The 24,390-nt window shown below is 37.7% G+C and overlaps 1 protein-coding gene and 1 long non-coding RNA gene across 2 annotated transcripts; both read right to left on the bottom strand.

The window, feature by feature from the left end:
* Positions 1-449: 449 nt before the first annotated feature.
* LOC129752527 (uncharacterized) lies at positions 450-878 on the bottom strand. Its single transcript, XM_055748300.1, has one exon. The coding sequence runs from the start codon at positions 876-878 to the stop codon at positions 450-452; it is 429 nt and encodes a 142-aa protein (XP_055604275.1).
* Positions 879-7,681: 6,803 nt separating this feature from the next.
* LOC129758568 (uncharacterized) lies at positions 7,682-8,437 on the bottom strand. The gene is made up of 3 exons (XR_008740014.1): positions 8,306-8,437; positions 8,067-8,247; positions 7,682-7,952 (listed from the first exon to the last, which is right to left on the bottom strand). It is a non-coding gene; the product is annotated as an uncharacterized LOC129758568 (long non-coding RNA).
* Positions 8,438-24,390: the final 15,953 nt, after the last annotated feature.

Genomic DNA, 24,390 nt, shown 5'->3' with positions numbered 1-24,390 from the left:
CTTTCTACGGACACCGTTGCAAGGTCTTCTACCTTCTCGATTGTTTTGCCGGCGATCATGAGCATGATATCGTCAGCAAATCCGACTATCTGCACGCCTGCTGGTAGTTTCAGCGTTAACACCTCATCTTACATGGCATTCCAAAGCACAGGTCCGAGAAGGGAACCCTGTGGAACACCCGCTGTTAGGGCAGTAGATTGTAACCCAGTTTCGTCACACATCTTCTGCAACATGTTGTCCACTGTCGTTTCTGGTCCGCAGGTGGCAAATATGTTGGCACGTTCCTCTTCAAATCTTGGACAATAGAATACCATGTGTTCGGGCGTCTTTTCCTCATCACCCCAAGTAAGGCAGACCGGCGAGGCCACATGTCCGAATCTGTGGTGATACTTCATGAAGGATCCATGGCCAGTCAGGAATTGCGTCATGTAGAAATCCACTTCGCCATGCTAGCTCTCCATTTCCTTGATATTTGGGATCAAACGATGGGTCCACCTTCCTCTTTCTGAGCTGTTCCACAGTTGCTGCTTGTTGGCCATGGAGCTTTCTCTGGCTCGTATTCTCACGTTTTGCGTGCCACTATTTTTGTGGTAATAGAATTCTTCCACGAACAAAACCGAGATGCGCATGACTCCTGCTACAACGCATGCAGCCTCCAACGAAACGGTGCGGTATGCACTAATGACCCGCACATTCATTCGCCTTTGTACACTGTTCAGCTTCTGCTGGTTACACTGAATATTTAGACCAGAATTCCAGGCCACCCCTCCATACCGAAGGATTGACGAAACCACACTCGAAATTATCCTCCGCTGACTACTTCGGATCCCTGAGTTGTTTGCCAATATCCTTGTAAGTGTGGCCGTTGCTGTTGCCATCTTCTTGCACACATACTCAACGCGGTTTTTAAAGCTGAGCCGGTTGTCAGTCAACTCACGCTTTGATTCGATAGTGCATGATCCAACTGTAATCCTGCCTGTTTGCGGTGAAATCAGGTTTGATATCAGGACCATCTCGGTTTTGTGGTGAGCCAACTGTAAATTCTTGGAGTTCATCCAGCTCTCTTTTGCTTCTAAATACAGCCTCTGAAGCTCTTAGCTGGACGATTTCTGTTGAGTAACCCGTCGCTAGTCACACGATGTCGTCCGCGAAACCAACCAACTTTACTCCCTTTGGGCTCTGCAGTTATACACTGTTCAGCTTCAATCTTGATTACTGTAAAATCACATGGAACATTAAAAGTATTGACACTGGGTTAAAGGACTAGAGTTTTTTTTTTTATTTATTTACATAGGTACATAGTTTTCCGCCTCACGGCATAACTTGACGAACCTAAACCCTAAAATTCACTCGGTCCATGGTATCCGTTCTTCAATTCCTCGGGCATTCTTTATTCGCCGGAACACATTGTCCAGCATTCTCACAACTCTGACCCCAAGGGCCGCTGATTTTGTTACCGTCTCCGCTGGTGGTTGGCTTGAAAAAGAGACCGAACCTTGAGCTGACTTAGGCTCGACTCTTTGGATAACATCTTCGCGTCCGAGGAAAAGCGATGATTTTGGCTCGCATTACTGCCGATAATGCTTGCAGCATCGCCATGTTGCAACTGAGTCATTTCGTCTCATGTTAGGGTGGTAAGTTCCAGAACAGGCTAAACGAGTAGAAGACGGATTTCGCTATCCGCCGCCTAACTTTAAAATAATGTTAATCGATAAAAATCGTATGAAACCCCCACAATATGAGTAACGGGTAGACGTCGGATTTCGTTATCTGAGGGCTCTACGGTGATGCATAGAATGCGTTAAAGCTTTTTATGAAGATAAATGATTTAATCCTAACGAAATTTGCGTAAACCGTAATAAAGCTAAAAATGCTACTTCGGTGCTGATGGTATCTCAGTCAGCTAAGTATTCACGTTGAATCTATTGTTTACGTAATTTTTAAAGTCATACATTATAAATGATGCATTATCTTACTTTGGATCCTAAATCGCTTATCGAACCTGGAGTCCAAAACATCGAAATTCTACACACGTCCAGTTTGATCAATCCATTTGCATTATCACTGTCACTCACGTACCACATTTTGGTGTAGATTTGAATCGGACTCCGGACATTCGGAAGATGATCAGCATTTAATTTGTCACAAATTATGCCCAGCCGGGGACCCAAATGTGTGAGCGTCGCAGAGAATTTTAATGACCCTCGGGACCGAAAGCGTAGATTCGTCGTGCGTCAATTCGCCATGCTTTGCTTCGTCCAACGAAGAAGCCGTTCGGATGGGCCGAATTTCCTGAATGCTGCCTGCCGGAGATCATCCCGTATGCCGGTCGGAGAAAAGAAAACCACTGCATTTATGCACTCCATTCCGGAGGCGCCCCATTGTGTGTGGATCAACCTCAGCGGATCCAGCATTTCTCTTCATCTTTTATGCTGCACCCATGAAGCTATTTTTAGCAGCGCGTCGCCTCGTCGTGCACTTAATTTACATCTCCAATGGTCGCAGCTTTCTGATTAAGTATGGTTCGGTACCTTAATCAGAGCTACCTAATCCAATTATCCCCCATGCGATGCGGAAGGGCAATTTCCATCAACCGATAATGGTCTCCTGCCGGGGCTCTCTCATTCAGCGATTAACCGATTTCGAAAACCTTGCATAGCTCCAGATGATGATGCATGTGCGTGAAATTGTGACAGATTGGCCAATGCTTACGCATTATCGCCGCATGGGGTCGATCTCATTCTGCTTTTCTGCTACCCTAACCAATAACTTTCCGTTCAAGTGATTGATCGCTTAATGAATGCCAAGGTCACAAATCGCAACGGTAATCTTAGCAGCAACGAGACTAGGATTGTACTAAGAGTAAGTAAGTATACTAACATGGGCTGATTTGCCTCGATCAGTTTATGGGGCGTAAATGTTTTTCTACTTCTTCTTGTTTCTTCTTTGGAAGAAATCTTCCGTCAGCTTCCAGCCACAAAGAAGGGATTAATTGAAACGCATTGTTGACCAGCTGCAGCGGGCTATTTGCATAATTTACAGTGGAGGGGCGGGATCGTGTATGCGTAATTTGTTATGGCTTTTTACGGGGGGAGATGGTAGCTTTTTACTCTGCAAGCACCAACAATCAACCGGTAGCTTTAACTGTTATTTTATGGAAACCAAAGGAAGTGTTCTAGCAAAGTTGTTATGCTCTATTAATTGGAAGAATTTAAATGCCTTGCTTTCATTTTGTAGTTGAAAATGAAATTAAAAATTAAAAATAAATATTGGTCGTTCTTTTTTTTTGTCACAATATGACAAATATCTGAGCATGTTTTGAAAGAGTGGGTCGTTTACTGCTTAAATTCTGTTTCACATAGAATCTGGTCGCATCTTTTAATTTACTGCAGCGCCCCTAGTTGTCACATCGCGAATCTATTGACAGTGTTTTGATCCGGATAGTTTGTTTACTTAGTGGTGAAATTTTCATCAAGATTGAAGCAGTCAGTCAAAAGTTATCGACGATGGAACGCGAAAGGTGAGAGAAAATTCTGTACACTCACGTAGAGAAACCGACGTAGTCAGAGGTAAAGATCGCTAAATTCCTGAAATATCGACTGTACATTCGGTGCTGCAACGTTACCGGGAGACCCTTATGGTGGATCGAGCAAAACAAACCCGGCGTAAAAGTGGAACATATGACCGGAAGCTGCGAGCAAAGGTAATTCGGTCAGTTCACAAAAATCCTGGAATCTCCTTGCGTGATTTGGCGAAAAAGTTCAAGACGAACCACAGTACAGCTCGACGAATTTGTTTGCGAGAAGGCTTGCGGTCGTATCATGCAAGCAAACACCTCAACAGGACGCTGAAACAAAACCTGGTTGCCAAAAACAGGGCAAGGAAGTTGTACGAGAAAGTGTTGACCAAGTACAACGGATGCATTTTGATGGACGACGAAACTTACGTCAAAATGGATTTTGTACAAATACCCGGTAACAAATTTTACCTTGCGAAGCGTAAAGGGAATCTTGCGGGTAGATTCAAGTTTGTTTTCGCAGATAAATTTACTCGTAAGTTGATGATTTGGCAAGGGATCAGTAGTTGTGGGAAGAAGACTAAGATTTTCATCACTGGGGACACAATGAATGGAAATGTTTACAAAGAAGAATGTCTCCAGAAGAGGATTTTGCCATTCATTCGGTCCCACAAAGCTCAAAGGTCCGGTGAAGTTCTAGCCGGACCTGGCAAGCTGCCACCACAGCCGGGATGTCGTTAAGTGGTAGGGGAACTGGGTATAAAATGCGCAGTCGGGACAAGATGCGCCACCATCAGTATTTCACTAAACAAACATTTTTCAACATTTCTGAAAATCCCAGTTTGTTCTATTTACACTTTTAGGGGAGATGGGGGCATAATGGCCACCTTAAGGAAAACGGTTATTTAACCATAGAAAATAGCTATAATATGGAGGTTACATTATTGTTTCGTGTTCAGACACTTGAAAAGCCTATTCCCTAACGGGCTGAAACGTGAAAAACTAGATGAAAACGTTAAAAAATACATTTTAAAATATTTTGCCAAAAGCTGAAAACCAGCCACTGTGGAGGCATAATGAGAACCCCCCCTGAGGCAGTATGAGCACCATTAATCAGAGCAAGATGTGCGTTTTTGCCGGGGAATCTAGCAGCGGATTCAATTCGATGAAGTCAGGTGAGTCGTAGATTCATCAAACAAAGCAATAACAAAATAATCTAGGTCTGTTTGTAGAATACAAACAATTCACGCACGCTCATACATTATGTGCTTTGTTCGGAGGATGATGCTACTAGCCGTATAATGTAACAATAAAAAAATCGATAATGAATTGTAAACGGAAAAAAATCACCTCGAACAGAAATCTAACGCTAGTCTTTTGATTACCTCTCCGACACCTTACCAATAGGCTAAATCGTCGGATGAAAACTAGTCAAGGTGTGGCGCTATAAATCAATTTTAATTCGCTGCTAGATTCTACGGCAGAAAATGCTCATTATGCCTCGATAATATGGTGCTCTATATGCCCCTAGTCAACAAATTTAAGTAAAAACGTGTTTTAAAATTGATAAAAGTAAAAAATCAAAAATTTTATGATGGTAAAAATTGAGAAACAATGTGTACATCATGTTGCAGTGCGTACATTATAGATCAAGGTTATTTTAAGATCATAAGAGCTTATTTCGTGGTGCTCAAAAATTATAATATTTTCGTAACTTGAGAACCAAGCTATTTTTTTTTAAATATCTCTGTAAAGATGATAAGGAGATTCCTTTTTTTTGTGAAAAATTAATACTATAGGAATTTCGAAACAAATCCTCATGAAAATTTATTTAAGAAAATACGCACTTTCGTAGAAAAGCGTAGTTCTCATTATGCCTCGGGTGCTCGTTATGCCCTCATCTCCCATATGCGTTTATAAACATTTGTAGACCTTCTAAGTTTTCTATTTTGCGTAAATTTGACGAAAAACGAAAACAAATTTTTTTGGGAGCTTTCCTTGCAATTTTTAAACTTTTCTCGTAAGGATTTGCGGCATCTATCAGCAAAACATTTACCTGGCATCTGTTCCAATGATGAACATTGGTCTTGACAATCATCACACAACAAAAAATTTTCTTATTCAATTATTTTTTCTGTTATTTTGAACGATTTTAAATAAACATGTCTAGGCAGGGCAAAACGCGCCATGTACGTTTATCTTTAAACATGTCTCATATTTGTTTAAATTTGTATGCAGTTTTCATCACAACAATTTTTAGGTTATTTATATGTTGAATGGGGTGTGTTTTTTTGATAACTAGTTGCAACTCTCACTTAGGGATGGCGCTGATCAAAATGGTTCCTTTTGATAAAATTTTGTATGGAAAAATTGAGAGTTACATTTTTTAAATTTTTTGGTGAAGCTGGCACACTTTTTGAAAAGTTCCAAAGATTTCTACTCATTATCCGGATCGTTTGCACCCGGTGCTGGTATTGAACGAGTTGGTGAAAGTTATTAAAATTGCGGAAAACTTTCGGTGAGAGAGTTTTTTTTTTGTTTTGATTTTCTTTCCTTGGTCCAGCAGGGCTGCCAGTGGGGATAAGTATTTGTGTTTCTTAAAATTCTCTTATTTTAACACATGAACATAAAGAATAATGTAAGATTTAAGAAAAGGCATGCCAAGCTTTGTCTCGACTAATCCGTGGTAGAACTGTTTCAGGGCGTTCGTGAAGTAAGTACTCTCGATCGAAAGGGATATGAAGTAATTGAGCTTGAGTGGATTAAAAACAGCTCCATGTGCTGCATTTTTCCATGCAAAATCTCTGAACGGAAATGCTTGTATGGTCAGCTGTTGATTTTTTTTCGACCTTTAGGATACATGCAAATTTTAGGCTCTTAAGTTTCTCCTAGAATTTATTTATAGAACAGATTAAACCTTCATTTTCGCGTTCACTATAATGTTATCGATCTGACTTCGGAAATGAGAGAATTGGGATTAGTTGCAGCACCCATATTTGATCAACCAGCAGGTTTAAATAATAGGTTTACAATATAATATTTTTTAAATTCTATAAGGGTTCGAATAAAATTATTTGGCAAGCCTTTTTCTTCCAATCCGTTTTTTGTTTTGCTTCGTTCTTCGATTATACACGCTTTAAAAATTTTGCATAGTAGCCTAAAATTTGAACCATTACACACTAATATGGCACTGTACATCAACGAATCAAGATAATTCAGTAGTAGTTATTAGACCGCTGCATTTCAAAATTAAAAGTCTGAATCCATTGAAAATTATTCAAAAATGTCAAACTTTGCTTGTTAGATCTGAAATGTTTTGTAAAGGTTATATGTATCGTTAAATTCTCTGGCAATGCAAAGCAGTTCTTTGAGATTTTTTATTCTCATTCTACGGCTATATAGCTTTCAAACACGTAAAAATTTTGATTTTTTTTTGGTAGAACATCGAATTTCTTTTCTGGGGTACATGTTAGGTTTGTGCTTTGTTCACATGAATTGTAATGCAAGAATCAAGAAATAATTGTTGTCACAGACTACACAAATGGCCTGTGCACATTCAATGATTCCACGACGATTGTTTGATCTATGGTCGCCCACAGACGATACAAACATATTTCACACGAACACAAACGATTGCTGGCGAAAACAGCAACAGCAACAAAAAAAAACCATCTCCACCCCGGCTGAGTCTGAGTTAATGGCTTGCATTTTGTAAAAACAGCGACGAAATTTGACATTTCCATTCAAAGCTTGCAGTTTGCAGCGGTCTAGTAGCCCTGCACCTTAGTTTAGTGAAGTGTGAAATTGCGGTAATTGATTACTTCACATTTTGAACTGATGCATAAAATATATTTAACTGTGAGTTATTCTTGATTTTCGTGTAGTAATCGTGGGTTTGTTTTGATTGTTTTTTCGGTCTTCACACGCTGGGCCGTGTTAAACCATTAACGCTTGAAAAATAACCATAATCGAAGTTTTGTGGGTTAAGTCGTTTTATGAGTTTTCTGCGAAAACTCATAAAATGGGATTTCAAAGAGAACTTCAATAATGGTTATTTTTCAAACGTAATACCAGATCTGAATAATGGTTGAAAAACAACCGTTTTTAAAAATGGGAACCTGATTCTTTCTTATCATAATTAGAAAAAAAAAAAGATTTACGGAATGAATTTGATATTTTGAAATGTATTATAATACATAGTTTTTTATTGTTATTTAATTTGAACAAGTTGATATAGAATAACATTCATCAGTTCTTATGTTGTTCGATTTTCAGTAGGTGTTGATCCTCCGATTAGTACTATGGACATTTCCGAGAGTGTTTTTGGGTTGCCGGAAGAAGCTGTCTCTTTCTGTATGTAGATCATAAAATCGATTTCCAATTTTCTGTAGGTTCCTGGGTTCAAATCGATTTTCGGTTGAGCTGATTCATATTCCTGCGGAGAAGCATAAGTCGTTTTAGGTTATAAATAATCTATCCGCCTTCTCAATACATTTTCTAATTTCTAAAATTTCCTGCAGATGCCCAATAGTATTTAAAATAAACTCACCTTTTACGCTTCGAATAGCGCTTCAAACTTGAGTTCCAAATCCGGAACTTTTTTGTTCTTATCGGGTGGTCTTTTCGGTACATTTTTTCCGCTGCAGTTGATGACAAATTTTCTCAGCATGTTCCTCGACTCGATTGCTCCGCGTTCCTCCGCGCTCTAACAGCGATTGCCTAAAATGAAACTAGAGATGTGGATCGTAAAAATTATAATGAACACAATGCAAACAGAAAATAATTTACCTTTGAAACTGTGTTGCGAAATTTAAGGAATAAAAACGGAGCCCGATCCTTTGAGTCGCTGAAAAAAACAATGGCGGAACGAAAATTTTCGCTGCTTGTTATTGAAATTGTAACCATTTTTTTGGTTTTCCACCAAAACTTTGAATATGCTTGAATTTTAACAATTCATTCTGGTTGAAAAATAACAATTTTCGAAGTTTTCAGAGAAAAACCATAAAACGGTTAAATAAAACTCGAAAATGGTTATAAAAAAACGAGCGTGTGCAGTTTTCGGTTTGTGATTTTGTTCTGCCGATACACTACCTTAGAAAAAAACAAACCGAAAATTGCTCCAAGTCGTCGTTTTCTGCAGGCGCTTGCCGACCAGGGCCATTGAAATAAACCGTTTGGAGAATATTTTATATGTATTTATGTTATATTTATTATCTATCCCGAAACCGCCTTCCATTGTGATATTGATATTACGTTTCAGTAGCACAGAGTGAAAACATTGGACTTCATAATCATTCAATATCTCTCAAGCAGCATTTCGTTACAAACTATAATTATACAAAACAAGCACTTCTTATTTTTTTCTCAATAAAATACATTTACAATTCGAGACTTGAAACTTAAGAATGCTATTGGAATTTATAGTCTTTCTCGGCAGAATAAGGACTCCTGCGATTTGGCATATTTTTTCTTAGCCACTGCCTCGTCATGTTAAAACACATTCCTGCTGGAAACTGACGTTCCCGATAAGATCGACCTCATTCCTAGAATCTGCGATTTTTCTGGGAGAGTTTGTACCTTGTACTCATGGTCACGAGTGATAGCTGGGTCGAATTACTCCAATCAATGTCTTCCTCGTCTTCCCAAAGGATTTGGTATATATGCTAATTTTGGTCCCGATCGGCAGCAGAAAGCCTTTTGTAAGCTAGAAACCAGAAAGTAATAAACTAAGACTGTTCTGCTGTATAGTTTAGTAGATTTTACCTGTGCCAAATACCTAGAAATTAGCTAATTTCGAGGCTCGAAAAATGAAACGGATGATGAAAAATCTTTGTTTATTTTTCTTCTTCGTTGTTGTTGTTTTGACGGTTTTTTACACTCTCAGCTGAAATGAGTCAATTTCGCGAGTAATATACTCTAATAACGATCCGCGACAAGCACAGAAAATGAAAATACACAAATTTGAGAACTCCAACCCTCTAAAGCTAAGTTTAATATTGACAATTCGTGTAAGTGAAAAAATCACAGAAAAATACCGGAAAATTGTCAATTTCCTCGCCGGCTTCTGAAAAAATACACAGGTTGATATTCTCATTACCTCTACCTGTATACCCTTGTTTGTTCATAGAATCAATAGCGAATGTAGGTTTTGCTTCCTCTGAAAATTCGTCGTTTGGAAAAAGGGACGTAGCAAAATCGACATTGGCAAGCAAGGTTTTGTTTCATTTGTCATTTTAAAAGTCATTATTGTTATACAATAAAACGGTTCAAATTGATTGTTTTTCATTCATATTGATAAATAATGCTATATAATTAATCATTTTGAGTGATAATCTGTTTTTCAAATTTTGTTTCATTCAACATAATAAAAGCTCTCGCGAGAGATTGTGAATGCAGTGCCACGTTCATGAAACATAATATTCAAAAAAGGGCTTGTGATATACCTCAGTGGGCAAGTTGATTGCTTCCTGAGCCGATGTCCGTGAGTTCGAGCCCAAGAGTAAACATCGAATGCAGTTGTACCGGATAAGTTTTTCAATATTTGTCCGCCAACTGGAACGTTTATAAAGTCGCGAATGCCATAAAGATGGTAAAACGACTATAATCGAAACAAAAAAAAATAATAATAATATTCAAAAATATAGATTTAAGTTTTGTTTTTCATTCTCATTTTCGTAGGTGCGTAAATTTACATGACAAAGTTGAGTTCTGTGTCACAGAATTTTAACAAATCCTTATTTCAGTGTTGTTTTCGAAAATGTGTAAATTCTACTTGCAATTGTATAGTGTTCCGAGCTCAGCGTGTAAAATAAAAACAGAAAATCAAGGTCATAACAAACGGGAGGAAATTTTCTCTTTTTCAGGCGATTTCCTCTCTTCTCTGAGAGGGAACTAGTGGCGGCTCCAAGCGGTGGTTTTCCGCAGGCGCTTGCCGACAAGGGCCATTGGAAAACATAACTTGAATATAAACGAATGTATTAAAAATTCCTAAATTATGTATAAATTAAAAAAACTATTCACAAGAACGTCAGTATATCTGGCAGCACTGCGCGTAGCAATACATTTTTCCATCTGTGAAGTAGAAAAGAAGTGTTTTTACCTGGCAAACATTTTTGAAGGCCCTTGAATTAATAAACACTTATTAATCGTTAAACGGCGCGTTTGGGTACACACATATGCGCACTTTGCCCCAAACGAAATGGAAATTATACTTTTGGCAGCCTTTCAAAATTTTACGATTAAGACGTATATAATTGGTATAAGTGTTCCTGTTTGTATATTTCTGGTGAAGAACAGTCCCCTTTTCAAAACTATTGTCGAATTTACTGGATTGCATTCTTCATTTACGAGTAATGAAAGATTCTTCTTAACGTGGGCATCTTACCCCCAGTTTCCCTATAAGAAGAACAAGATCGATTTTGTTGAAAAAAGTATCAATCCACCAAACTTTCCAGATTTCGTCCCATCGAGAAATATTGGGCAATAGTTAAGGGCAAACTGAAGAAATGTGGCAGAACCATGAAAAAACCCGCTTAAATAGAAAAGTGGTGGAACAAGATGGCGGATGAGGTTACCAGCAGTACTGTGCAGAAAATGATGGGTGGTATCACAAAAAAAGTTCGAAAATTCATCCGAAAAGCTGACGAATGATTTTTATTTATTTTTTTTCCTTAAAGTGCAATAAAACCTTACAAAATGACATTTTTACTTTTGTTGTACGTTATTTCTTTGCGGAGAAATAATCTATTTTATCTGACCAGATTCTATGTGAAACAGACTTTAACAATACAATTTTCAATTATTTAACCAGTTATGAACTGAAATAACACCGAGCATCGATTTCAATCATCAACTTCAGATTGGCGTCTTAGTTAAAAAAAAGTTTATCCGAGTGTTTAGAAACGAGCAAGAAAATATTTTGAAATTTCTTATTCAGCGTAGCAATTTTAGCCTACTTGAAGTTTTTGCGTGCAATAATGTATGTGAACATTTTGTTTTGTTTTCTCTTGATGGAAAAAAATGACCCGATTGTTCAAGTATGCTAAAATAACCCTGATTTGATAATAAGCGATAAATTTGAACTCTTTGTTATTTAAAAAAAATATTATTGAAAGTGTCTCATTCGAGAAATGTAAACGGTTACGTAAAATGAAAAAAAAAAAAAAGAAAGTAATTAAAAGATGTTGGATCTAGCGTTAAAGATTTGAATATTTTCTTGAAACCAATCTGCATACTTTTCGCAGCCCATTGAGCAAATGTAGAACCAAACCAAACAATACGCTTGTCTTCGTTATTATGCACATATATACATTTTGTACTTACTCTTAAATTTGCAGAATTCAAATATAGCCATCCGGTAGATTAGTTTTTTATTTTTATTTTATAAAACTCGACCAAAAACGTTAATTAAACTGCATAATTGATTGATTTATTGAGCCTTATTTTGAATAGAAGATTGCAATTTCAATCTCAGTTTTCAAACAGGAATAACCAAGAATCTTTATTTTGCTTCAAATGATATTATTGTCTTTTGAAATTTTAAATTTAACTCATCAAACTTCTTCCCAACCACTTATTTTTATTTTCAAGTTCGTTGTTGCACATCCGTTGAAGTCTTTTGATAATCTCCGCTGAGTTCGTTTCTGCAATTTTGGTACAAACTTGTTTTTCTTCATCGCAAGGCTCGTTTCCATACAACAACAAAAAAACATATCCTACGTCCTACTTGCAGACACAACACGATTTTAACTCGCTAGACCTCAATATCTGTTAAAGATTTATCCATTTCTTTTTTAGTTGACTAGCTGACTCGGTAGACTTTGCTCTACTATAAATTCTATTGATTTATTGGATTTTGATAATCCAGCTGAGTATATTAAATTTTTGACTGAAAAGTTTGGCAAGCGATCATCTATACAACAGCGCAAAAACTGTAACCAACGGTTCCCCAGACTGCTCAGTCGAGCAAGAACCCCCCTCTAAGCCTCAGGGTCGGCACACTCGAAAAGTTTTCGGAACAAGGAAACACCTTAAATGCGCATTAAAGAAATCCCACCTTTATTTCCCTATCTTGGGGTACATACAAATGGTCACCGGAACTCTCCCTAGATTAAGCTGGGTTGTCCTACCTTAGGGTGGCGTCTTACAGGTGGCGAGCTGGTACAACCGAAGCACGTGGGCCAAGGAAGGGCTTCTCCCCGGAACGGATGCCGGAAGGACCCCTGGAACGTGGGTCACAGGTAGGTCAACGGGTCACTGCTGATACTGCATGCACGGATTGCCCACCTCTGACGTCCTGGCCGTCGGTTGTTGATGGCTGCCTGATTGCACTACACAAATTCCGAACACCTCTGGGGGGGAATTCCGGTGCAAATGGTCGACACACGCGGTCAGTGTACGGGCGGTCGAAGAGCCAGGCCAGGTGCGGCACGGGCCTAATGGCGTACAGCAAGGTTGACTGAGGCCGGTAATCCGACCAATGGGTTCAAGCCCTAGAAAGGCCAGCACAGATAACGGATGCTGCCAAGGTGGCGCGAAGGAATGAGCCTAAACGGCCAGCACTGGTTGACGGACGCTGGCACGGCGGGATGGTTTTCCAAAGCCAAATATCGGGGTCCTGTAGGAACATGATGGGAGAAAGGATTGCACCAGCGTTATATTCTTGCCTTTTCGGGGTGGAGTCAGATTGCTACCTGGATGTTCAAACGCTCTTCACAGCTGATTGATGGCGTTCACAGGATTGTGTGGCTTCGTCGAGATCTTCCATCCAAATGAAGCGGATCTTGCATGCGGTCTTTGACCACGATCCAGGTCAAAGGCTTTGTGGTGCATCCATGGATTCCTCCCATCATGCCCTCTTGTCATTCTTGGTAATGGTGCTACCAAGACGTACAGCACCATCTATCCGCCAAATACGCTCCCGTTGACCTAATCGCGCTGGTTGGTGGTGCGCTAGGGAATGTCAGGTGGTCCTCCTTCGTTGCTCACTAAGGCGCTTCCTTGCATGGTACGCGCTTTAATCGAAGATCCCTACTGAACTAGGCAGTACAGGTTATGCTGGTTACAAAACATGTGCGTTTATTTCATTAAAATCACTTGAATATTGTTCACAATGTGATGTTTTTAAATGGACTTATACTTATACTTCTCCATTCAGGCAAATTCTCATCATATTTTTTTTATAAGAGTCATCTTATAAACCGCTTTTTAGAGTGCAAAGTTATTTTTCATAGGAGTCTTATGAAATTTTTTCGGTATCCATAGGAAGTTCTTATGAAAAACGATTGCTTTATTGAGCCTTTTTTTGGATATTAGATAGCATTTTTAATCTAAATTTTCAAACAGGATTTATCAACACTCTTTTTTTGCTCCAAATGGTATTTTCGTCCTTAGAAATTATAAATTTAATTCATCAAATTTCTTCCCAACAACTTATTTTTATTTTCAAGTTCGTCGCTGCACATCCGTTGAAGTCTTTTGATAATCTCCGCTGAATGCGTTTTTTGCGTTTATGGAACAAACTTACTCTTCTTCATCGCAAGGCAGGTTTCCATATAACCAAAAATAAAATTGAACCAACAAATCGTACGTCCTACTGCCATGCCAGACACCAGACGATGTAAGTGTTTATAAAAATTTCACTTTTATTTCGCGCAATCAAGACAAATGAATCGGTTGAAAACAAAATCGGAAAACCCCCAAAATTAAACCTGTTTTGTGCGTTGTTCGAAACGAATTGCACGGCCGGTTTTTTTCTGTCCTGAGAACGGGAGACTTTTAAGTTTATACTGTAGGTTATTGGTTGTAAGGATTTTTCAAGTATGGAGATCTTGTTGATTACGTATGTGACTGTATTGAGTAATACAATGATTGAATTGCAACGATGCAAAAGCTTTGTAAGGAAGATCCGCGTTGCATTTTTTTAGCCAAAATTTTTATTACTATTGTTTTTTTTTTAATTGAGTTAAAATTTTTATTGAGTTAAACGTTAAACACTGCAAATAGTTCTATAATTTACATGGCTATCTACGTATGATTCAGAAATAAAATCCGACACCGTAAGCCACAAAACGCTTGAATATTTTAACTTTACATCGAGTATTGCAATATGTACTATTCAAATAAGTTTACATCACGGATTGCACTTTGTTGCCCCAGAGCTATTAAAATATTTGACTGTTCCTGGAAGGACAGTGGCAACCTCTTAGGGTATCGCTCAATTAGTGTTATCAATATGATTCATGTTTACAACAAGCGATAAGAAACGGAAAAGCCCAGGCGAAAGTTTTGTTTATCTTTCACTTTTGAATTCCAGCGCCCCTGATAAGCTGTCATGTTTTCGGCTAAATCTTGTCACTCAAATTTGTTATTTTTGGAAGTCGTCATCCGGTTGGTGGCAATTTTTTTTCGTCGTCTTACTTTTATCGCAAACCAGCAGTAAGCTAGCGTAAAAGAATTTGCCGAAGGAGAAGATAAACTTTGAGGAACTTGTTTCTTGATACGCTTCATTTGTTTTGCGCACATTTCCTGGCTAGAAACACGTCGGAATTATCACTTGATTTTTTTTTCGACTTCTGCTGCTGCCTTTCAACGTTTCATTTCTCGCAAACTTGACATGACTAACCCAGAAATAACTGCATGCCGATGATTGAACTTGGGCGGATTGGCAGTCATGATAATCAGGATTCAGAGGGTGCTAATGGAAGGAACATCCAGCCCATGACATCATTATGCTGTACCGGCAAAGATTATTGAACTTGAGGAATCGGATCAATTTGTTATTTTTACTGCCGTTTTCTCCTGGTTGGTAGTTAAAAAGGCACGTTGAGTCCGGTTGATGATGGTCCAAGAAATTACTCGTCTCTAATGAGATTTATGTCCAGAGATTTTCAAATCTGGGTCAGCCGGCCCTCAGCGCAGATGGATCTTGGCGTCGTAAATCCTAGGACTGGGAATCGCGTCGTAGTTAGTCGTGAGCATTAAAGGAAACGTCCATCGGTTTGACGGAATTCGTTTTCACTCGACGGGTGTCAGATTTCGGACTTCACCTAAGTAGGTATCTAACTGGCAAGTTGGTTTGGAGAGCTTAATGGATGTGTGATTTTTTCCTTCCACATTGTGTCCAGCTTCAGGTTTCCTGCATGTGCCAAAAATGTAAACAATTTTTTATCGCGCAATACAAGTGCACGACGGGTGGCATGATGTGAAACTTAATTTCGCAACTTCTGAGAAGTGAGAAAGTATCAACCAACAGATGTGATCGCCATAAAATGACCGAAGAGGATCTTACCCGCCGTTCGTAGCCGTCCAAGAGACGCGTCCGGCCAGCCCGATGGGTCATGAACCTAGAGCGAAAGAAAAATGGACGATTTTCTGCAAGAGAAGGGAAGCAAAAACAAATTCCCCCAGAGATCGATTGCATTCGATACGCGCAATCAATCATCGGATTGCGGTATTTTCTCTTGTCAATTTGCGATCTTTGTTGATGATCTGATGTTTTAATGGTCGGAACATCTTGAAGAAAGGTTGAGTTCCAGTTTGATAAAAGCATTGCTAGAAGCATCCAAGGAATGAAAAATTCTTAGCTTTTGCTATGATTTGTTTTGAAAGCAAAGAAGTCATCAATTGGGAATTTTGTTAACGCGTGCTTAAAAAATTCCGTGCATTTTATGAACAGATCCTCAACTTACGAGTTTTTAATCGGTAACCGCTCTATGTAACAAATTTTTCACGGTGGCCATGAAGAAAATGAGATCTGGCTTGTAAGAATGACCCATGAGGGGGATTTTCGTGATTCAAATTTGGTTAGAAATAATCACAATACGAAAAACGCACATCAAATAAAAGAAATTATTTTTAAAACTATTTTTAAACTTTTTTACGTATGCGTTTCCAATTAAATTTGCTAGCAAAAAAAATATTAGGAAGCCAATTTTACATATTTAACTACAATATTTCCAAAACCCCAGAAAACGACATCGCATTGCAATTTCAGTTAAAACTAAAAGTTAAGGCTTTGACCATAAGAATCACAGAAATAAGATACATTAACTATAACTCAGATTTTAAAATAAGCTAAGCTCGAATTTTTAATTAATTCTAGATAAGGTAAAAAATAAATCATGGTTATAAATTGTTCGGCAAAATGATAATAATTGTTTTTAAGTTATCGTCTTAATTATCAATCCTTACAGGTAAGAAAGTAGGTGATTTAGTTGATGATAAATAAGAAACTGATAAAAATAAAAATAAGGATAAGTGAAACGTTTATAAAATTTTAAGCACAGGTTTCAAATTACAAGGTCTGAATATTTTGTTGCCTTTGAAATACTGGATCCTAGAGGAAAGAACGAAAAGCTATGATTTTCTTATTAAGAATTGAGATTTATAGGTTTCCAAGAAGACAATTTTATCAAATATAATTATTCAGAATAGAAAAACAGTGAAAAAATTATTTAAATTATATTTCAAAAAATCGGTAAATTTTTAAAAAACTTTAAAAAAAATCTTTAAAAAAAACGATAACTTCATTTGAGTGTATAAACAAAATTAAAAGATTCAGAAGCAATATTCCTAGTTTTGGTAACTTGTAGTTTATAAGTTTAAAAAAGAACCAGTTTTGCATGAAATCAATCGTTGATGCTCTAACAAATCTACATTCTCCATGAAAGTATAAAAACTGATTTTTCATATTACATTGAGTTTAGGAATAATAATGATGATGATGATGTTGATGATCTAAAGAAGTAAATTTCTACAGGTTTTAAGAAATTGGAAAGATACCAATACAAGCAACAAATTGGAAAGATACCAATTCAAGCATTTCAAACACTACTGAAGGAATTTATAAAAAAAATGTTTAATTTCATTTAACAAATTTGTTGGAGCCTGAATTTCATTTTTGCTAAAAAAAAATATCTGGAACTCAATTTGGTTTAGATCATGGGTGGACAAAATTTTCAAAAGACGTGGCAAATATGAGAAATAAGTTATTCTAGCGGGCCAAAAAACAACGACTCTTTGATATTGAAAGGAAACAAAAATAGCAAATTTTCAAAGACCCTTTTAAAAAATGAAAAATGTCTGCATATGCCTTGGCTTCTTACTAGAGGTAAATTTTTCATCTTAATAAATTATTTTTAATATCTTGCTTCGGGTCCAGATTCTGTCCGCACGAACGAGAAGCTAAAATTGAGTTTTGGCACAGATTCAAATAAGATTAAGCATATTTTTGATTAGGCATGATTAAAAATTGTTTGAAATTTTGATAGTGAACTTACAGAAAAAAACTGAACATATGATTAAAAACTTAATAAAGTCTTCATAAAATTTTGTTAAGTTTGTCAAATAGTTTTTTAATTCTTTTGAAGGAATATACACCTGCTCATATCATAAATATAAAGTAGTTATATGACAATGGGCAATCAATTGATTTCATGGTCTCTAAAACTAGAAAAAAATCACCAGCCCTATTCCAAATATTTCTAGCTCAATGTTTTCCTTAAGACAATAACAAATATTTCAGATTTTTTAAAATCACTCTGCAGAAAAAAAAGTATCGAAGAATGTGGCATTTAAAAGATTTTTTTTTACATGCTTAAGGCTTAAAATTAGTCACATTGAATTAATTTAAGAAGTAAGGGCCTCCTCCCTCAACACTTTCACAAAATATTCATTTTTTTAATTTTACATAACCAAAACGGTAGAAATTTCAATTGAAATTGTTTATAATATCTCCTAATACAAAACATATCAATTGGATTTGATAAATGTGTCTGAAAGCTTTATATAAAGGGGATGGGGCACCTTTTTCAAAATAAAAATTTAATTTAAAAAAAATTTTTTGAAAAAAAAAATTGATATTCAAATAAGTCGTCCTTTTTAGGAATTAGATGATACTAAAGCATTTTAGTTGAAATCTTGATCATTTTTACCCAACTATCAATATTATTGCATTTTTAATCATTCATAAACAAATACAGAGCACATTGTCAATACTAAGCTATTTTGTAGATTTTTTATAAATATACTTTTTCTATCGAAGTTTTGAAAAATAAGTAACAATTTTGTATTTAATATCGCTATCACCGTTTTTTAAGTGAGTGATTATTTTTCTTGATATAGTTCCAAAGTTTGTTTGTGTATTTAATTTGTTAAAAAAAATGTTGGAAAGCTATTTGATTTGTGCTGTGTGCCTAATTGATAATATATGAGAGTCTTTTCAATTTTGTTTCTAAGCTACCTTCTCTTACAAATAGCATAAGTTACTGTAGAAATATTGTTATGATTATGATGTGAATGTGTTTTAGTGATATTTTCTAAACGATTTGAAATCGTTGTTTATGAACTTACTGTCTTCTTGAAACGCCTCAAAATGAAAATAAGAATGCGTTTGAAAGCTCTCAGTGCCCCCAGTGGAAACTTCTTTGAATTCCAATGTAGTATCTAAAAACCAATTGAAATACATTGCAGAACATGAGATGGTGAAATTTTACAATTTTAAGAATTGAATTTTGTAATATTACATTCAATCAGATCAAGCAGATTTTTCAGGCTTTTTGTCAGAATGCAGTTGGTCGGTCAGTGTCGGATCCGCAGGCCAGCATTTACTTCGTCCTGGACGTATTAATCATCAACACAATCCTGAAAGCTTCTCGTTTCAGCTTGCGATAGGTCTCCTCCAGCGCCGCAGATTTATTTTCACATGTTTTACCTAACACAGAATTATCAAACATTTGCTATATTTTTACACCATTCAAACATAAAAAACAATTATGGTTTAATTACAGGCTCTTCATTCTAAAAACGAAGTCGTGCCTACTATGGACTCCACAAGCAACTGCGGTCGAGAAGACTTAGCCCTCGCACGAAGTGTAACCTGTATATGACGCTCATTAGACCAGTTGTTCTCTACGGGCACGAGACATGGATATTGCTCGAGGAGAACCTGCGTACACTCGGAGTATTTGTGTTAAGAACCATCTTTGGCGGCGTACAGGAGAACGGAGTGTGGAGGCGAAGGATGAACCACGAGCTCGCGCGACTCTACGGCGAACCCAGTATCCAGAAGGGGATGAAGGCTGGCTGGATACGCTGGACGGGACATGTTGCGAGAATGCCGGACGACTGTCTTGCAAAACAGGTGTTCGCTACGAATCCGGTAGGAACAAGACGAGCGGGGGCGCAACGAGCGAGGTGGTTAAACCAAGTAGAGCGTGATCTGGCGAACGAGGGGTGCCCGAGAAATTGGAGAACGGTTGCCATGGACCGAGTGAATTTTAGGAATTATGTTCGTCAAGTTATGTCGTGAGACGGAATACTATGTAAATAAAAAAATAATCATTCTAAAATCGGGTCCCGGACATTCGACCGAAAGCTGTCAGGCCGAAAGGTCGCTAAGCCGAATGGGTTAACAGGCCGAAGGGTGTCCGGCCGAATTGGACAATAGGACAATAGGAACATTTGGCCCAAGGTTATTTGGCAGATTTTTTTGGCCGAATAGATTGTTAGGCCTTATATACATCAGGCTGAATGGATGTTAGGACGAATGGATATAAGGCCGAATAGTCATTGGGCCGAATGGTCATCAGTCTGAAAGGCCGCTTGGCCGAATGGATATAAGGCCGAATGGTCATTATGCCCAATGATCGGAAACCAAATGGTCGGAAATGGCTGAATGGTTGTAATGCTGAATGAATACTAGGCCGAAAGGTGAAACAAGTTGAGCACCACTGAGTTTCAGTGTGTGCTACACGGTTAACTCTTACCACAACACAAATACGCAAAACCCAAATCTTGTAGCAATTATATTTATGTACTAACACGACATTTTAAAAACTTAAGCTAGCTTACATAATAACTACTCACGGCCCGTTTTCCAACCAAAACTTCAAACGCACAACAATTAAATCACAGCTGCTTGGACGGCACAGGTGTATTTATCACAGCTTTCTTTCGTATTCTCACAGTCATATCCGGTTTACTGCACTGCTTCGGACGAACCGGACGTACCGCAGCTGCCCGGAGCACCTCCGACGACTTCCGGCTCGATCCGGCTGATTCTTCTCAGCTCCCAAAAACGACCCCAATGGGGCCGTTCTTCTCTGCAGCTATGATTTTCCGCCGTTGATGGAATGGTCGACACTGTAGCGGTGATTTTCCGGCACCTTGCGTGCTATTTTTCTTTCGTCTTCTTGTTCCGTTTTTGCGACCGGCACCGTACTGTCAACCAACGGCTTTGATTCCGCTCGGGTTCCGCTCTAATGCTCCTAGGGTGGATTGTTCTGCGCTCGATTTTGCTTTGCCTTTCAATCAGCCAACACGATTTATCCTCCTTCCTTGGTGGCTTCTGATTCACCAAAAACTGTTGAAAGAGCAATGACGAAGCTCAAGGTGTTCGATTCTTCAAACGATGTGTTTTGGTTTTTGTTCCTCCATGTTTGTGTTGTTCTTTCCCATGTGCGCGTTTGATTGTTACACTCTTACTTCTAAACACTCATTCTTTAGTAGGTTTTTTGACTCACTCACTACACGCTCAAAACAAAACTGCTAGACAACCTTAATAATAATGCTAAAATGATCATCAGCTGCTTAGAACCATTCGGCCTATCTTTCATTCAGCCTAATGATCATTCGGCCTCACGTCCATTTAGCCTAGTGATCATTTGGCATTTTTTCCTTGTAGGGGAGACCCCACTGCGACCAGTAGTTGATCTATTGTGGTATTTACCCCGCGTTACTGTATGCTATCAAGCTCACCTGCACTATGGGTTGAAGTGACAGTTGATTGCTGACTAAGCATTTTATCCCAATCGGGTATGATATCAAAGATGTATGATATAACCTTCTTAGGGCTGATATGCAACCATATTTCTTGTGCGCTTATTAACTTTGCTCCAAGTACACGCTCTCACCTATTTAGGAGGGCGCAGCAGTTGCATACAAACAACAACCAGTAAATCTTTTTCAACCAGAAAATCAAAACATTTTCGCGAGATTCTTATTTCAAAACACTACTGGATCATTTTTTCCATTTGTTTCTTTCCTTCTTTGCTTTTACCTGACATTTTTTACAGATTAGTGGATGGAAACGATATTGTTCTCATGAATCGTCCAAAATACTATAGAAATCGCATTTTTAGGTTCATGGCTGAAATATTGTACCTCGTGTAACTTTTGATCCCATCAATAGAACTTTTCGAAAACTTCAGACATGCAAACTTTATATTTCAATAATCAATCTGCAAAATTTCAATAAAAAGTGTAGCGTAGTTTCAGAGATATTGCAGTTTGAATGGTAGAAGTCCATAAAGTCCGATTTTCGTAGAACTACTGTATCTCAGGCCACACAAACTCCAGAAAGCTCAAATTTTGTGATATAAGAGAGTGATAGTTGATTTATCAAACGCAAAAAATATTATCAGAGTAAAAAGTTATGGAAGTTCAAATTCGAAGAGACAGTGCTCGTATTTCCAATTTCAATACAATTATGAACGGTACTGTACCTTATGTATTTTTGTTTTGCCTTGCTCTTGGAAGATACCTAGAGATAAGAAGTTCCTAAGTAAGTAAAATAATTCTACGGCATGTCCTCTAACTGTGGACACGTCCTCATTTTGGTTTAAGCAGCAGTATCCGAAGAGTTCGCTTGACTTGAACCCTATGTAATATGCTGTCTAGGGTATATTGAAGCCCAAAGTCTACTCTCAAGCACCCTCTAGCTAAATCCTAGGATAAAGTAGGCTACAAAAACCACCTGCGGCTTTTAAGAATATGAGCTTTGATCTTCTGCAGCAAGTGGTTAAGCGCAATGACAAAGAAGTTGAATCACACCAATGGATTTTGAAAACATGAATTGTTTTGTAGTAAGCCTAGTAGCATTAGGTTAGAAAGGAAATGTTTTTTTTTACATCCAATTTTTTGTTAGCTAGAATGTAGCACTTTAATTGCCAAATCCTGCAAATTCATCAAGTTCAAAAGGTAAACAAGTAAAAATGATGATAAAATAATAAAATATTAACGAAGCAACCTAACTTGAAAGGCGTTACACTCATATGCAGTTGTGAATACCAAAAGTGGTCATACTCGATCCTTTATTTTATAGTTTTTGCTATTTCAAACATTGACAATATGTTTTCACTAAGCTAACAACGCTAAAAAAAATTCTAATTTTTCTAATATAGAAGATGTAACACCGAAGACTTCAATTCTATCAACTTTAAATTTATTAAAACTTAACCTTCCAAAGCCGTTCGCTAAATATCCGTTTCGGGGAAATATGCGTTGTAATTTGATTTCGTTCTCCTGGCTGTAAATGTTAACCGATTTTGATGATATTATATTCATTGTGTAGGTAATTTATTCTAATTACTCATCATTTCAAAATAAAGTCGATATGTATTACCAGGATTTCAGAAACTGGTTCAGAAAGTTAAAAGTCCGTAAAATCAATTTTATTTTTAAAATACTCATAACTTCGGACAGCTTTTCTGTATTTAATTATTTCATTGATGTTTGAAATTGTCAAGAATCCATTTATCCGACAATGTATAAATATGTTGGGGTCCAATGAAAGTTTTTTCCGCTATGACAGATTTTCCGGTAGAAAAAAGTCTTACTTAAAAAAAACGACATCCAGTTTTTGCTTTGCTTAGCTGTATTTCATTTCTCAATGAACCGATTTTAAAAACTCAAATTTTAGTTTTTCGACGTTAATTTGATCATTATTTTCATAGAACATACTTGGTCTCTCAAAACTACCAGTTCATCAGTATATTGGAATGATGATAAAGATGTTTGAAATGTGCGCTTCGGGTCATATTGACCCGAACGGCTTTGGAGGGTTAAAAAGAGTCTTCAGATCATAAATTTCAAAGTAGATCTTTTGCTGTAGAAATCAATTCACATTAATACGGTCAACAACAAAACTAGGTCTAACCACATCTGCATTCCTTTTAGTGATACCTCGTAAAATCATAAAATCCTCTTATTCCCATTAGAGCGTCGTAACCAAAACCTTCTCAATCAAACAAACGTCACCAATAGTGTTCCCTTCAAACGTTTAGGATTATCTCCCACTGACTGACTGGAAGGGAAAAAAATTATACAGAAATTCCCCACTGCAACAAAGAACTTTCTTCCATCAAACTCTTAGAGTCAGGAAAATTGAAGCTAAATTCAAATGAGGCTGTAAACACGGCCATATCGGCATCCACAAACAAATTGATCTCGAACCTTTCTCTCGTTTTAGAGCTGCGAATGGGTCCAACCTATAAAATAAAGGCCGCTGGAGCACACACACACGATCCTATTTACAATCCGCAGGAATAGGGCACAGATACGATGCGTTCGAATTAAAATGCACTTTTTTTACGATCACCGCACATCTTTCTTCTCGATTTATCGCCGCACATCTTCGTCCAGGGCTGACGCATTTCCCTCATCGATGATCGGCGCTGCAGAAGAAATCTTCCCACTATGCGTCTAACTATTGGTTATTGGCGGTGCCGCAGCTTCTTTGGCCCTGATCCCAGAAAGCCCAATGGACCCAATATAAACGATGCTGACAGACTGTCATTATCTCTAGGAAAGCAGTTATGGTCGATAAAATTAATCACCTTGGCGCACTAACACGCATCTTCTTCTCTTCTTCAGCTTGCAAGGCGCAGCGAGAGTTCGAACCTGCCAACAAATTGTCAACCGGCTCGGAAACCTTCGAGACTATTTTTAGCTACCCGAGCCGAGGGAAAAATATTAGATTGCAATGAGCTTTCCCGTTAGCTTTCTGGAAAGTGATGAGCTGATTATGTCCAGCCCCTAGAGTGCAGGCTGCTGCCTCGTGGTACGGAATCTGCTGCTCTCGTCCATTTCAGTAT

This window comes from Uranotaenia lowii, chromosome 3, assembly GCF_029784155.1.
Source record: "Uranotaenia lowii strain MFRU-FL chromosome 3, ASM2978415v1, whole genome shotgun sequence".
Taxonomy (NCBI): domain Eukaryota; kingdom Metazoa; phylum Arthropoda; class Insecta; order Diptera; family Culicidae; genus Uranotaenia; species Uranotaenia lowii.
The sequence above is the reverse complement of the archived record's forward strand: the minus strand, read 5'-3'. Positions and strand labels throughout refer to the sequence as shown.

Bases quoted from the DNA above. Each gene is read 5' to 3' on its own strand.
- LOC129752527 (XM_055748300.1), bottom strand. From the start codon at position 878: ATGGCAACAGCAACGGCCACACTTACAAGGATATTGGCAAACAACTCA.